Source organism: Brassica oleracea, chromosome C3 (genome assembly GCF_000695525.1).
Source record: "Brassica oleracea var. oleracea cultivar TO1000 chromosome C3, BOL, whole genome shotgun sequence".
Lineage (NCBI taxonomy): Eukaryota > Viridiplantae > Streptophyta > Magnoliopsida > Brassicales > Brassicaceae > Brassica > Brassica oleracea.
In genome coordinates this window covers 25,169,113-25,182,607 of record NC_027750.1, presented here as the reverse complement: position 1 = coordinate 25,182,607, position 13,495 = coordinate 25,169,113, and the positions used below count along the sequence as shown (strand labels likewise).

At 40.3% G+C, this 13,495-nt stretch overlaps 3 protein-coding genes across 3 annotated transcripts; 2 read left to right on the top strand and 1 right to left on the bottom strand.

Annotated features, from left to right (window-relative positions):
• Positions 1–712: 712 nt before the first annotated feature.
• Positions 713–6,349, top strand: LOC106335143 (ABC transporter C family member 3-like). Its single transcript, XM_013773581.1, has 8 exons — positions 713–3,185; positions 3,261–3,347; positions 3,665–4,300; positions 4,380–4,544; positions 4,615–5,124; positions 5,267–5,572; positions 5,657–5,960; positions 6,055–6,349. The coding sequence occupies exons 1-8, from the start codon at positions 837–839 to the stop codon at positions 6,162–6,164; spliced, it is 4,467 nt and encodes a 1,488-aa protein (XP_013629035.1). The 5' UTR covers positions 713–836; the 3' UTR covers positions 6,165–6,349.
• A 1,361-nt stretch (positions 6,350–7,710) lies between these two features.
• Positions 7,711–10,955, top strand: LOC106335072 (putative DUF21 domain-containing protein At3g13070, chloroplastic). Its single transcript, XM_013773496.1, has 13 exons — positions 7,711–8,256; positions 8,387–8,484; positions 8,574–8,667; positions 8,774–8,851; positions 8,928–9,031; positions 9,138–9,219; positions 9,304–9,443; positions 9,528–9,670; positions 9,736–9,827; positions 9,907–9,972; positions 10,061–10,177; positions 10,257–10,436; positions 10,516–10,955. The coding sequence occupies exons 1-13, from the start codon at positions 7,711–7,713 to the stop codon at positions 10,771–10,773; spliced, it is 1,998 nt and encodes a 665-aa protein (XP_013628950.1). The 3' UTR covers positions 10,774–10,955.
• Positions 10,956–10,976: 21 nt separating this feature from the next.
• Positions 10,977–13,121, bottom strand: LOC106335073. Its single transcript, XM_013773497.1, has 6 exons — positions 12,744–13,121; positions 12,370–12,517; positions 12,035–12,295; positions 11,886–11,967; positions 11,582–11,778; positions 10,977–11,512 (listed from the first exon to the last, which is right to left on the bottom strand). Exons 1-6 carry the CDS (start codon positions 12,983–12,985, stop codon positions 11,234–11,236), a joined length of 1,209 nt encoding a protein of 402 aa, XP_013628951.1. The 5' UTR covers positions 12,986–13,121; the 3' UTR covers positions 10,977–11,233.
• Positions 13,122–13,495: the final 374 nt, after the last annotated feature.

Sequence of the window (13,495 nt, the reverse complement as noted above, 5' to 3'; positions counted from 1 at the left end):
GATAAAACTATCTGGATAGTTTCGGATACTTTCGGGTAGTTTGGATACTTTATAATAATTTAGTTATCCTCAACTATTTTCAGATACTTTTAATAGAATTTTAAAATAAAAATATATATTTAGTGATGTTATATGTATATATAATTAATATTTTTATATATTCGGGTACCCGTTCGGTTCTCGGTTCGGTTCCGGTTCGGTTCGGTTATTTCGGGTATAAAAATATAGGAACCGTTCGGGTTTTTGAGGGTATTAGTCCGGTTCCGGTTTCGGGTATTTCGGTTCGATTTCGGTTCGGTTCTTCGGTTCCGGTTATTTTGCCCAGGCCTAATATTTAGTATGATCTCTGTTCTGTTTTTTTTTGTTTCTTTTTTTTTTGGCTCGTGCCTTGAAGGTCTGTAAAAACTACATTCAACCTACAGTTTAGTGCAGCCTATTTAGAAAGTATGCTTACATCTCGGACCCCTGTTTACAACTTGCGTGGTGAAAAGATTGAGGATGGTGATGGAGCAACTATAAGTGGCCGTAACCTCTCCTCTGGTAGGGTCTTAGATAGAGTCAGAGAGAGTAGCGTTTTGTCTTCTTCTTAGCAGTTTCTTGAGCGTGCTCTCCAAGGGTTACTGTCTACATCAACTCTTGATAGTGAGACAGAAGACTAGTAGTCATTGACTGACAAAATACAGAGATTTTTCAACTTACGTGCAGCTCAATCTTTTACGTATCTCTTGTATATTAAGTACTTCTCCTTCGTCCAAAACCATGTACCAAATCATTTGAAAATAGAGAGCGAAACAGAGAGAGAAACAGAGAGAAACAGAGAGAAAAAGAGGAAAGCTATGGACTTTCTAGGTTCCATGAAAGATAACGGTATGTTCACAACGTTCTTGTCGTTCTCGGATTCTAGTTCTTATCTTATGGAACCCAGATGTGTCTCTGGTTTCTTGCACGGAGTGTTGTTGCTGGTTCTGTTTTGTTCATGGGTTAGGGGGAGAAACAATGGTTTTGGTTCTGTTACGGAGAGTTTAAAAGAAAAGAGAGGGTTCGGGTTCAAGTCGGTTCTGTTTTGTAGTTTAGTTCTGTCTCTCCTTGACCTCGTGTTGACGTCCTTGAGTGGTTTCTACTGGTACGAGAGTGATTGGTTAGATGAAGAGCAGTTAGTGTCTCTCCTCATGTTTCTATTACCAACGGTTTCTTGGGGAGTTTTGTCGCTGTCCTTGCATCGTTGCAGTGATTATGAGATGAGAAAGTCTCCACTTTTGCTTAGGATCTGGTTAGTTTTCTATCTTGCGGTTTCTTGCTACTCTCGTGTGGTGGTAGACAAGAGACAAGTTCATCTTTTAGTGTGCGACATAGTTTCTTTTAGCGGCGCTTTGCTTCTCTGCTATGTAGCTTTCTTCAAGAAAGCTAGAGGAGGCAACAACAGCAATGGAGTTTGGGAAGAGCCTCTCTTGAATGGAGATTCAACCGTTGGTGGTGGTGTGGGGAGTGATGAGGCTACTCCTTGCTCTAGAGCTAGCCTTCTCAGTCTCTTGACTTTCTCTTGGATGGGTCCATTGATAGAGATCGGAAACAAGAAAACCCTTGATCTTGAAGACGTTCCTCAGCTTCATGATAGCGACAGTGTAGTTGGGTTAGCTCCTAAGTTCAGGACCATGCTGGAATCATCATCAGATGGTGGTGGTGGTGGTGGTGTGACAACGTTCAAGCTCATGAAAGCGTTGTTCTTTTCAGCTCAGTGGGAGATTCTAGTGACTGCCTTCTTTGCTTTCATCTACACGGTGGCGTCATACGTTGGACCAGCGCTCATCGACACGTTCGTTCAATACCTCAACGGACGCAGACAGTACAACAACGAAGGGTATGTGCTGGTGATCACTTTCTTTCTCGCTAAGCTTGTGGAGTGTCTCTCTCAGAGACATTGGTTCTTTAGGCTACAGAAGGTTGGTATCAGGATGAGATCTTCATTGGTGGCGATGATATACGAGAAGGGTCTGACGCTTTCATGCCATTCGAAGCAAGGACGCACAAGCGGTGAGATTATAAACTTAATGACTGTGGATGCTGAGAGGATTGGTAGTTTTAGTTGGTACATGCATGATCCATGGATGGTTTTGCTACAAGTCGGTCTAGCTCTGTGGATATTGTATAGGAATCTTGGATTAGCTTCGGTAGCAGCTTTGATTGCAACCATTCTAGTAATGCTAGTGAACTTCCCGTTTGGGAGGATGCAAGAGAGGTTCCAGGAGAAGTTAATGGAAGCTAAGGACAACAGGATGAAGTCAACATCTGAGATCTTGAGGAACATGAGGATACTCAAACTTCAAGGATGGGAGATGAAGTTTCTGTCAAAGATATTTGATCTGAGGAAGTCTGAGGAAGGTTGGTTGAAGAAGTATGTGTATAACTCAGCTGTTATAAGCTTTGTCTTCTGGGGAGCTCCTACTTTGGTCTCAGTGTTCACCTTTGGTGCTTGTATACTTCTTGGCATCCCACTTGAGTCTGGTAAGATACTCTCAGCGCTTGCAACGTTCAGTATCTTGCAAGAGCCTATCTACAGTCTTCCAGACACCATCTCCATGGTTGTGCAGACCAAAGTCTCTCTTGATAGGATTGCGTCTTATCTCTGTCTAGACAACTTACAGCCAGACGTTGTGGAGACGCTTCCTCAAGGAGGTTCAGACATAGCTGTGGAAGTGAGAAACAGCACTTTATCATGGGATGTTTCTTCGGAAAGCCCAACTTTAAAAGACATCAGCTTCAAGGTCCTTCCTGGGATGAAGGTTGCAGTTTGTGGTACTGTTGGCTCTGGGAAGTCAAGCTTGCTTTCATCTATGCTTGGAGAAGTACCAAAAGTATCTGGAAGTCTTAAGGTTTGTGGGACAAAGGCCTACGTGGTTCAATCTCCTTGGATTCAGAGTGGTAAAATTGAGGACAACATCTTGTTTGGTAAGCCAATGGAAAGAGAGAGATATGAGAAGGTGCTTGAAGCATGTTCTTTGAGTAAGGATCTGGAGATACTCTCATTTGGTGATCAGACTGTTATAGGAGAACGTGGCATTAATCTGAGTGGTGGACAGAAGCAAAGGATACAGATTGCACGTGCTCTATACCAAGATGCAGATATCTACTTGTTTGATGATCCTTTTAGTGCCGTGGATGCTCACACAGGGTCACATCTCTTTAAGGTACTTAGTCATTAGTGTGTGTCTTTATCTTTCTTAACTGCAGCTTACTGAGTTTCATTATTATTGTCTTTACAGGAAGTTTTGCTGGGGCTTTTGTCTTCCAAATCAGTTATTTATGTAACTCATCAAGTTGAGTTCTTACCTGCTGCTGATCTTATACTGGTATGTGAATAATTAATAGTACTCTCTCCGTTTCGTAAACAGTTTCATTTTGACATTTTTTTCATGTTATTTTAAAATTTCAAATGTAATTAATAATTAATTGTAAAATGTATTGATCTTATACATAATTTTATTTATACCAAAAACACTATGTAATTTATTAAGAACATAAATGCATTTTGACCATTTTATTAGTTTGTGGAAAATATATCAAAATGACACTTTTTATGAAATGTATTAGTTTTTCAATCTTTTCAATATTGTGTCACTGAGGATAAGTGAAATCATCTGGAATCATTTGTCTTGTGTCTCATCAGGTCATGAAAGATGGAAGGATCAGCCAAGCTGGAAAATACAATGACATCCTCAGCTCTGGAACTGATTTCATGGAGCTTATAGGTGCTCATCAGGAGGCTCTTGCAGTAGTTAGCTCTGTTGATGCCAGTTCTGTCTCTGAGAAACCAGCTTTAGGCGGCCAAGAAGATGCTATTGGTCTTGATGGGAAACAAGAAAGTCAAGATGTGAAGAACGATAAGCCAGACACTGAGGAGACCAAAAGACAGCTTGTGCAAGAGGAAGAGAGGGAGAAAGGTAGCGTTGCTTTGGATGTATACTGGAAATATATCACACTAGCCTATGGAGGAGCTCTTGTGCCTTTCATAGTGTTGGCACAGGTTCTGTTTCAGCTTCTACAGATTGGAAGCAACTACTGGATGGCTTGGGCTACTCCTGTTTCTAAAGATGTGGAAGCTCCTGTGAACATCTCAACGTTAATGATCGTTTATGTTGCTTTAGCCGTTGGAAGTTCCGTATTCATTCTCGTTAGAGCCACGCTTCTTGTCACCGCTGGTTACAAGACTGCTACTGAACTGTTTCATAAGATGCACCACTGTATCTTCCGCTCGCCGATGTCTTTCTTTGATTCAACTCCAAGTGGAAGAATCATGAATAGAGTACGTCTCTGGACACTAGTTATATTATAATTTTTATATATCTCTATTTTATTTAGTGATCATGTCTTTTGTGTTACAGGCTTCTACAGACCAGTCTGCAGTGGATTTGGACATACCATATCAGTTCGGATTAGTTGCTATCACAGTCATTCAGCTTATAGGAATCATTGGGGTTATGTCTCAAGTTTCTTGGCTTGTTTTTCTTGTCTTCATCCCTGTGGTTGCTGCCTCCATATGGTATCAGGTACTTTCTCATTCTAATCTAGTAGTCAATAAAGATTGATTCTGTAAATAATAATCTTTCAACTTTGCAGAGATATTACATAGCTGCAGCAAGAGAGCTTTCACGTTTAGTTGGAGTATGCAAAGCCCCACTGATTCAGCACTTTGCTGAAACCATATCAGGCTCAACAACCATCAGGAGTTTCAATCAAGAATCAAGATTCCGTGGCGACAACATGAGGCTTAGTGATGGTTACTCTAGGCCCAAATTCTATTCAGCTGGAGCAAGGGAATGGCTTGGCTTCCGCCTCGATATGTTATCTTCACTTACATTTGCCTTCTCACTTGTTTTCTTGATCTCTATACCTACTGGAGTGATTCATCCAAGCCTGGCGGGATTAGCAGTGACTTATGGACTCAATTTGAATACCATGCAAGCTTGGCTTATCTGGACTCTCTGTAATCTTGAGAACAAAATCATATCTGTAGAGAGGATGCTTCAGTATGCAAGTGTTCCTAGTGAACCACCTCTTGTGATAGAATCAAACCGGCCTGAACAATCATGGCCTTCACGTGGAGAAGTAGACATCCATGATCTTCAGGTACCAAGATTTCATGCTATATTTTTTTTTAACGTTGATTAATTATGCTATTACAAATTATTAGAAATATTACATAAAATTTCGTGCTATAGATCCCCCACTTGTTTGTTTGCATTCTTAACCATCTGTGACACATTGTTAGGTTCGGTATGCTCCACATATGCCACTAGTGTTGCGAGGAATAACATGCACATTCAAAGGAGGTTTGAGAACAGGTATTGTTGGAAGGACAGGAAGCGGGAAATCGACTTTGATTCAAACCCTTTTCCGCATTGTTGAGCCTTCAGCTGGAGAAATAAAGATAGATGGAGTGAATATATTGAACATTGGGTTGCATGACTTGCGTTTGAGACTTAGTATTATACCTCAAGATCCAACCATGTTTGAAGGAACTGTGAGAAGTAACTTGGACCCTCTTGAGGAGTACACTGATGACCAAATATGGGAGGTGGGTTGGTTTAGTTTCTTTCTGTCTTTCTTTAACTAGTAAGAAACTGTTCTGTCTTGAGTAATGATTCATTTGTGTTCTTAGGCTCTTGACAAGTGCCAACTAGGAGATGAGGTGAGGAAGAAGGAGCAAAAGTTGGACTCATCTGTGAGTGAGAATGGAGAGAACTGGAGCATGGGTCAGAGACAGCTTGTGTGTCTTGGTAGAGTTCTTCTCAAGAGAAGCAAGATCTTGGTTCTTGATGAAGCTACTGCTTCTGTTGACACTGCAACTGACAATCTGATTCAGAAAACGTTAAGAGAACACTTTTCAGATTGTACAGTGATAACCATTGCACACAGGATATCTTCGGTTATTGACAGTGACATGGTTCTGCTTCTTAGCGATGGTTTGTCTGAAACTTTTTCAAATCATTTGACAGAACATGTGCTTTTAAATAGATGAATCATCGAGGAGTGTGTTGTTTTTTGTTTTATGTGTAGGGATCATTGAGGAGTACGATACGCCAGTGAAGTTGCTGGAGAACAAGTCTTCATCTTTTGCTAAACTTGTGGCCGAGTACACCGCAAGATCAAGTTCCAGTTTTGAGTAGTCCTCACTACTTTCTTGGTGATATGATGACGATGAAAAAAAATCTTATCATAGTTTTGTTTTAAAAGCTTTTCTTTTTAGTTATAACTTGTAATGTTTTAAGCTAAGTAACCGATGATTCTGCATGGTTACTTCAAATTTCTGCAATAAAAGATGTTTCATTCTACTGAATGAACTTGGTCTCAAGTATCAGCATTAAGCTTGTTATTGACATGGAAGTCATACCAAACCTAATGGTTTTGAATGATGGTTTATTAATATTTTTAAACCAAAATATCATGGTTTAATAAAAAAAAAGATAGGTCTATAAAACTTTCAATATGTGGTTATACATATATTTTTATAAAATGATTTAAGATGATGTGGTTAGACGTGAATTCTTAACCTATATTTTGATGCATATCTCGACTAATGGTATGAAATTTCTTATTTGATATTTATTTCAAGTATTTCGTATTGATAAGTAGGGAGCCTGGGCAAGACTCCTATGCTTCAATTGTTACAAAAATATAGAATTATCAGTTGTAAAAAGAAAAGTCATAAATCTTTTTTACATTTAGCAGGTTAAACAAAAAAAATAATAATATTGATTTGATGATCAAACCGTATTGGTTTACTAAACACCAGTAAGACGGCGGTCTTCAAAGGTAAAGACTACTCTGCCCCAAACACGGTTAATAAAGCAATGGACGACATGGAAGAGTGGTTAGGTAGAAAAGAGGAGGTTCAAACCACCGAAGCGCTAAATAGAAGCCCCCACCACCACAGTGGATAAAATGTAACACAGATGGGGCATGGCATAACGATCAGCTGCGAAGTGGAATTGGTTGGGTCAGTATAGATAGTTCGGGCAAGATGTTGTGGGCTGGAGCTAGAAGTTTTCTTTGGTGCTGGCGAGAATGATTGGAGGATAAGAAGAGATGTGGCCAAAACTTAAACCGATCACCCAAGACATCCTTCTCTGAAAACTCTGACCACAGAGTTGTTTATTATCATCCGAGAGAGAGTAACAAAACAACATTATAGAATAACGAATGAAGCTTTTTCTTTACTGAATCTTGTTCCGAAGTTGTATTCTATCTTGAACATGTGTTAGAGGCGGACATGCATAATGTAATCTTGAAAAATAAAGTTGAGCCAAAGAAAAAAAAAGAACAAACCTGACCGGTTAAAGTATATCCCGTTGGTTGGTGGGAACACAGGGGTACTAGTGGTCATCTAACAAGCTATGCCACTTGCTCCTGACTTTGGTCTGAAAAAAAAAAACAATTTGACGGAGGAGGAAAGGCGCAGCCTTTTTCTCTTTCTCGGCAACCTCACCATTATCGCTGCCGGAGGGAGGGGTTCCTCTTCTAAAGCTATGAACCCTAGCTCACAGTTTCAAACTCACCATCTTGTCTTCACCAAACAAATAACTACTCTCTTGGTGTACCAACTCTTCACGCTTCTGAGCATTTAGAGACGAGCCTGTCTTAGCTTTCTCCCTACTTTGGCTCTTCCCACACGTTTCATACCTTAGGTTTCTTGGTGCCTCTTCTTTCTCTCTTATGGCACTTGAATTATCGGTTCTGGGTCGGTCTCTCATTGGCGCAAAAGCCTCAATTTTGAAGAAATGTAATCAAAGATCGAAGCTTTCAGGAAGACTTCACTGCCCTGTGGCGTTGAGTCCTTGTAAAAACCGCAGCTTGAGTTTCAGATTCCGACCAAGTTCTGGATTTAGCTACAGAAGCAGTAGTAGCTTTATGCTGTTTAGCTCGAGTCAACATCACGATGGCAGTCAACAAAGTTCTGATTCCGGGGAAAAAGATCTGGATTCTATCAAGGTTTTGCTGAAACGTGGGATTGTTGTGGGAGCAGTTGTGTCTGGAGTTTTCTTATACGGATGCCGTAAGGTGTTGGCGTCGGCGGGTGTGGTGGAAGCAGGGTATGAGGTGTTTGGTCAGAGCCTAGTGTTGTTCAAGAATGCTTTGCCGAAGATTTATCAGGTTCTTAGGGTTCTTAGAGAGCAGGGTTTGATATTGGCTGCGTTGCTAAGCCTCTCAGCGTTCTTCTCTATGGCAGAAACCTCCATCACAACATTGTGGCCGTGGAAGGTAAAAAAATTCATGTCCTAGTTCTGATTGTGAGCTCCTTTCGTGTGATATAGTAATGCCAACCATGTAGCACGCCGTTGATCTGATTGGTTTTGAAATATTGATGTTTGATGTGTGGTTTCATACTCAGGTGCGTGAGTTAGCTGAGAAAGAACCAGAGAACGGTGTATTCAGAATGCTACGGAGTGATGTTACTAGATTCCTGACGACTATACTTATTGGAACAACGTACTGCTTCTTTCCTTAGATGCAATTGTTCTTTAGATGATTGCTTGAAAATTTGTCTCTTATCATTAGTTCTTGTGGTTTATTTTTAGTGTTGTGAACATTGCGGCAACTGCTCTGGTCACAGAAGCAGCAACAGCTATATTTGGAGAAGCTGGTGTTAGCGCAGCCACTGGATTGATGACTGTGCGTATAATCAATACTTTTGTCATATCTGTTAACTTTTAAATCCTTTAGTTTGGTTAGCAACATCGCTTCCTAAGTTGTTAATCTTGAATGACTATATATATAGGTAGCTATATTACTCCTAACTGAGATTACTCCAAAAAGTGTTGCTGTCCACAATGCTCAAGAAGTTGCAAGGCTGGTGGTAAGTTTCACTCAGTTTCATATGATAGGAAGTAATAGATTACAACGTGACTTATGTTGTCTGACTGTGCATCTAGGTCAGGCCAGTGGCGTGGCTTTCCTTAATATTATATCCTGTCGGAAGAATTGTCACATATCTCTCAATGGGAATACTGAAAATTCTTGGTTTGAAAGGAAGGAGGTATCATCATCAGCCTAGACTTGTTTTAGCATCTCTTACATAGTTCTTACATGCTAAACAGAAAAGTATATTTGATTCGGTTTGCTGCATTATTTGTGTGTGTCAGCGAGCCGTATGTTACTGAAGATGAGTTGAAACTGATGTTACGAGGTGCAGAACTAAGTGGCGCCATTGAAGAAGAGGAGCAGGTATGAGCTCTCTTGTAATCTCTTAGCTTTTCGTTTCAAAAATCTATACCAAACCTAAATTTATTATAATGATTGCTTCTGCAGGACATGATTGAAAATGTGCTGGAGATTAAAGACACCCATGTTCGAGAGGTGATGACTCCTCTTGTTGATGTAGTTGCAATAGACGCCAGCGGCAGTCTAGTTGATTTCCATAGCATGTGGGTGACCCATCAGTACTCGAGGTATCACAAAATTTCCAAAGCCTTTTCTTCTGAATCTCGTTCCCTTCCTTGGGGGGTTTATTGATCAAATGTTTTTCTTCTCAGGGTGCCTGTTTTTGAGCAGCGTATAGATAATATAGTGGGTATAGCTTATGCTATGGATCTTCTAGATTATGTTCAGAAGGGTGATCTGTTAGAAAGTACTTCTGTGGGTGACATGGCACATAAACCTGCTTACTTCGTCCCTGGTAAGATCTTCTAGATTTGATTAAGTCACAGGAAGAAGATCTTATGATTATGATATATTATGCAGATTCAATGTCAGTTTGGAATCTTCTTAGGGAGTTTCGCATAAGAAAGGTTCACATGGCAGTTGTCCTTAACGAGTATGGTGGAACCATTGGAGTATGTGCTGCTCTCCTTTCTATGCTTCTCTACTCTTCTCTTCCTCAATCTGCTAATCTCTCTCTTTTTGTTTCTGCAGATTGTAACTCTTGAAGATGTGGTTGAAGAGATTGTTGGTGAAATATTTGATGAAAACGATTCAAAAGTAAGTGTCCTAGTTTCAACTCTTTGACCTGCCTAATGATTAAACCTATCTTACAATACCTGGTCTCCATGACTTTTTGGCTGAATAGGAGGAGATTCAGAAGAAGACAGGGTATATTGTGATGAGAGACGAAGGGGTCTATGATGTTGATGCTAATACATCTATAGACCAGCTGTCAGAAGAGCTGAACATGAAGATGCCAGAGGTAATGTAACTTTTAGCTGTGTCTTGATACCTCTTTAGTGAGAGCATTCCTCAATGTTTGTTTATTTTGTGGGAAGCAGGGGATTCAGTATGAGACGGTCTCAGGCTTTGTGTGTGAGGCCTTTGGGTATATCCCAAAAACTGGAGAGAGTGTAAAGGTTGTTCTTGAAAAGGAAAACTGGGAAGAGGAGGGTGAAGAAGAGGAAGGTAAACAGGAGAGGCAGGAGCAGAAAGAAAAGCACCAAATCTATAGAGTAGAGGTATGATGAAGTGGGCTCATCATAATCACATTTTCAGTTGTTGATTAGAACTGAATTAAAGTGTCTTTGTGGTGTACAGATACTAGCAGGGAATGCAAGAAAAGTGAGTGCTGTCCGGTTTGAGAGAGTCAACGACATGGATCAAGTGTCGGAGGCGAAAGATGTGAGAAGCATGGTGCCTAAGTTCGTAAGGAAATGGAGCAGCGAAGAGGACGATGGGAACTCCACTTACCAAGAGAAAACATGGAGCAGCGAAGAGGATGATGGTAACTCGACTTACCAAGATAACAAACCCGAGAACGCTGTCTCTGATGAACATGTATTGGCTGATAAATAGCAAGAAACAACAATGACATTGAGACAACAGTTCATTTTTTTTATATTCTCTATGCTGCATTTTTTTTCAATTCTTCTTTGAAAAAGGAGAGACGAACAACAATAGATTAGAGACGTCAAAGCTCTTTAGGAGACAGAAGACACAATATAATGACAAAGTTGTTTCAAAAGTATATTCAAGCACACTTGTGAAACAGAAACGGCTTGTCTGAATATATATGTTTCTCTTGGCCTTATCCTTAAGGCTTGACTGTGTTTTGAAACTCTTTACATTTACATTAAGTCACACACACATACACGCGCGCGTCTACCATGAGAGGTATACAGAAACTTTGAAGACCCAGAGCTCATGCGGTCAGAGCCATTGCATATATAACTTTACTAGATGACAGTAGTATTCACACGTCAATCACTTCTATAAACAACTCTCCTATCACACAAGCTTAGGAGTCACATATGAGTTAAATACCAGCGTTCTGGGAAGTCTGACTCTGCTGAGCTCCACGCTTTCTCAGCTTTGCCAAGAAGTAAGCCAATGCAACCTTAGCACCTAAGGCGGAGTGACCACGAGACAGGCAAACTGCACTACCAACCGCACCGCCCACAAGCAACAGACCCTTTGCTACCTGTTTCTTTGAAGGCTTTCTCAACAGTTTCTTCCTTTCGGCTCCTTCACCTGTGTGCACAGTTCCCGAGGAGTTTGTGATGTCATCTGTCTGATTCTCTAACTCCGGTGGAACCTGTGGGATAACACAAGGTCAAAGACTCAGTTTCACAACACTACAGACAAGGCACAACACTTATCTCACCTTTTTCATTAAGCTAACAGCAGATACAGTGGGCCCTTGGGGTCTACGACTGGTTGCAATGTACTTACGAAGCGCACTGTCCATCTTACAAACGTAACTCCATATGCCTCTCGAGAAAGCAAGCTTCGCCATCTCAACATTTAATCCAGCATCTTCCTGGTGGAACATGTGGATCTCACAAGCATCCCTACCAGGAACTGCAACAAGCTTAAGTTCAGCGTTTATACAAATAAAGTGCAAAAGATTAAAGACTATTCGCCACAAGTAGATCTATCACATCAAGACAAAGCCAAGAAACTAATACCTTTCCTGATTCTCCAACCAGATCGGAAATAACTTACACGTACATACTTCCTCTGCTGCGGCACCCTACTGTGATCACACTCCTGATAATAACCAAAGAGAAAATATAATAAGTCAAGAGGCAAAGTATAGATTATATGCATATGTTACCTTGATGAAACAATAAAACTTATCCTTCCCCTCCCACAACCTCCAAGCCAATACATACTCCCTTGGCGTCAACAAAGGAAACTTCTTTATCGTCCGACCGATCTCTATTCCGCTGCTACTATCAACCTGCAACTGCTCGTGCTCGACCACGGTCTTATCCCACTGTTTCCTGTACTCATTGTCCATGTAAAAGTCCCTCAGAACCTCCGGCGAGCAGTTCTCAAATACCGTGGTGCTTAAGTACTTCACAGAACCACCATCCTACAAGAACCCAAAGACCATAAACTCAGTTATCTCAATTTCAGACATTTAAGGATTGAAGCTTTTGCTGTTACTTGTGGTTTGCAGCATTTGGCAGTGTAGGACACGCGAGGGTTGCTTTTCTGAATAACATCTTCCCAAATCTCAGTATCATCATCACTTCTCTCCCCTAGTTTTTCAATAAGGTCTTTTAGGTCTTCATCAGAAACAAGTGTAGAGATTCTGCAAAAGGGTTTAGTCTATAGATGATGAATCTCAAAATCATCAAAGAGTACAAGACTGAGCTCATCAAGTAGACAACTCTAACTGAGATCAAGCAACCACAAATAAACCAAAGGAGACATTTTCTTTTTTTGAGCAACAACCAAAGGAGGCTAAAGTTTATAAATTTGAAAACTTGTTAATATGGAACAAGAGATGGCAAAGTAAAATTGCAAAACCCTTTTACCTTGATTGAGAGCTCAGAGATTGAGAAGCTGAAACGGCAGGGGAAGAAGACGAAGGAGAAGATGAATCCTGACGAAAGAATCGAACTTTACGGATAATTTGGCAGAGAAGAATGAAGACAAGTGTCAACACGGTGGCCCAGCAATAACGAAGGACTCCATCATCGCCGTAAGCTCGCCGGAAAAAGACTTCGGAAGAGGAGAAGCATAGAGCTAACTTCGATAAGATGTCGCCACTATTCATCGTATGATTCGTATCTCTCTCCGTGTTCCTAAACACTTTCACTGCGTTGGTTTGTTTATTCGCGCGTGGACTTGTCTGGTTGCAGAGTGGCAAAGGCAGCAACGAATCATTGGTTCATTACAATGGTTCGAGTTCGAGGTTATCTTTTGACCTGTCCGGACTTGGTATTTTCTTTCTGTCTGGTCCTTTATTTTTTCTTTTTGTTACAGTTTACCCCCTTTTTGTTAAATATAATTTATTTGGTCCTCTTTATCAGAAGTAATCTATCACCATTCAATAATATGACCACTAGTTTTTTTGTTTAATTAGGACTGATATCTGATAGTTCGATTTGCATCATTTTAAACTTTCTAACGTTGATAAACACTTATTCAAACACTAGATTAAAAAATAACATAAAATAACTAAAATGAGAAATAATTAACGATTATAAAGAAAAATTATGTAGACAAAAAAACTATATTTTAAAAATAAAAATCTTTAGAATCAGTCAAAAGTTATTAAAATGTT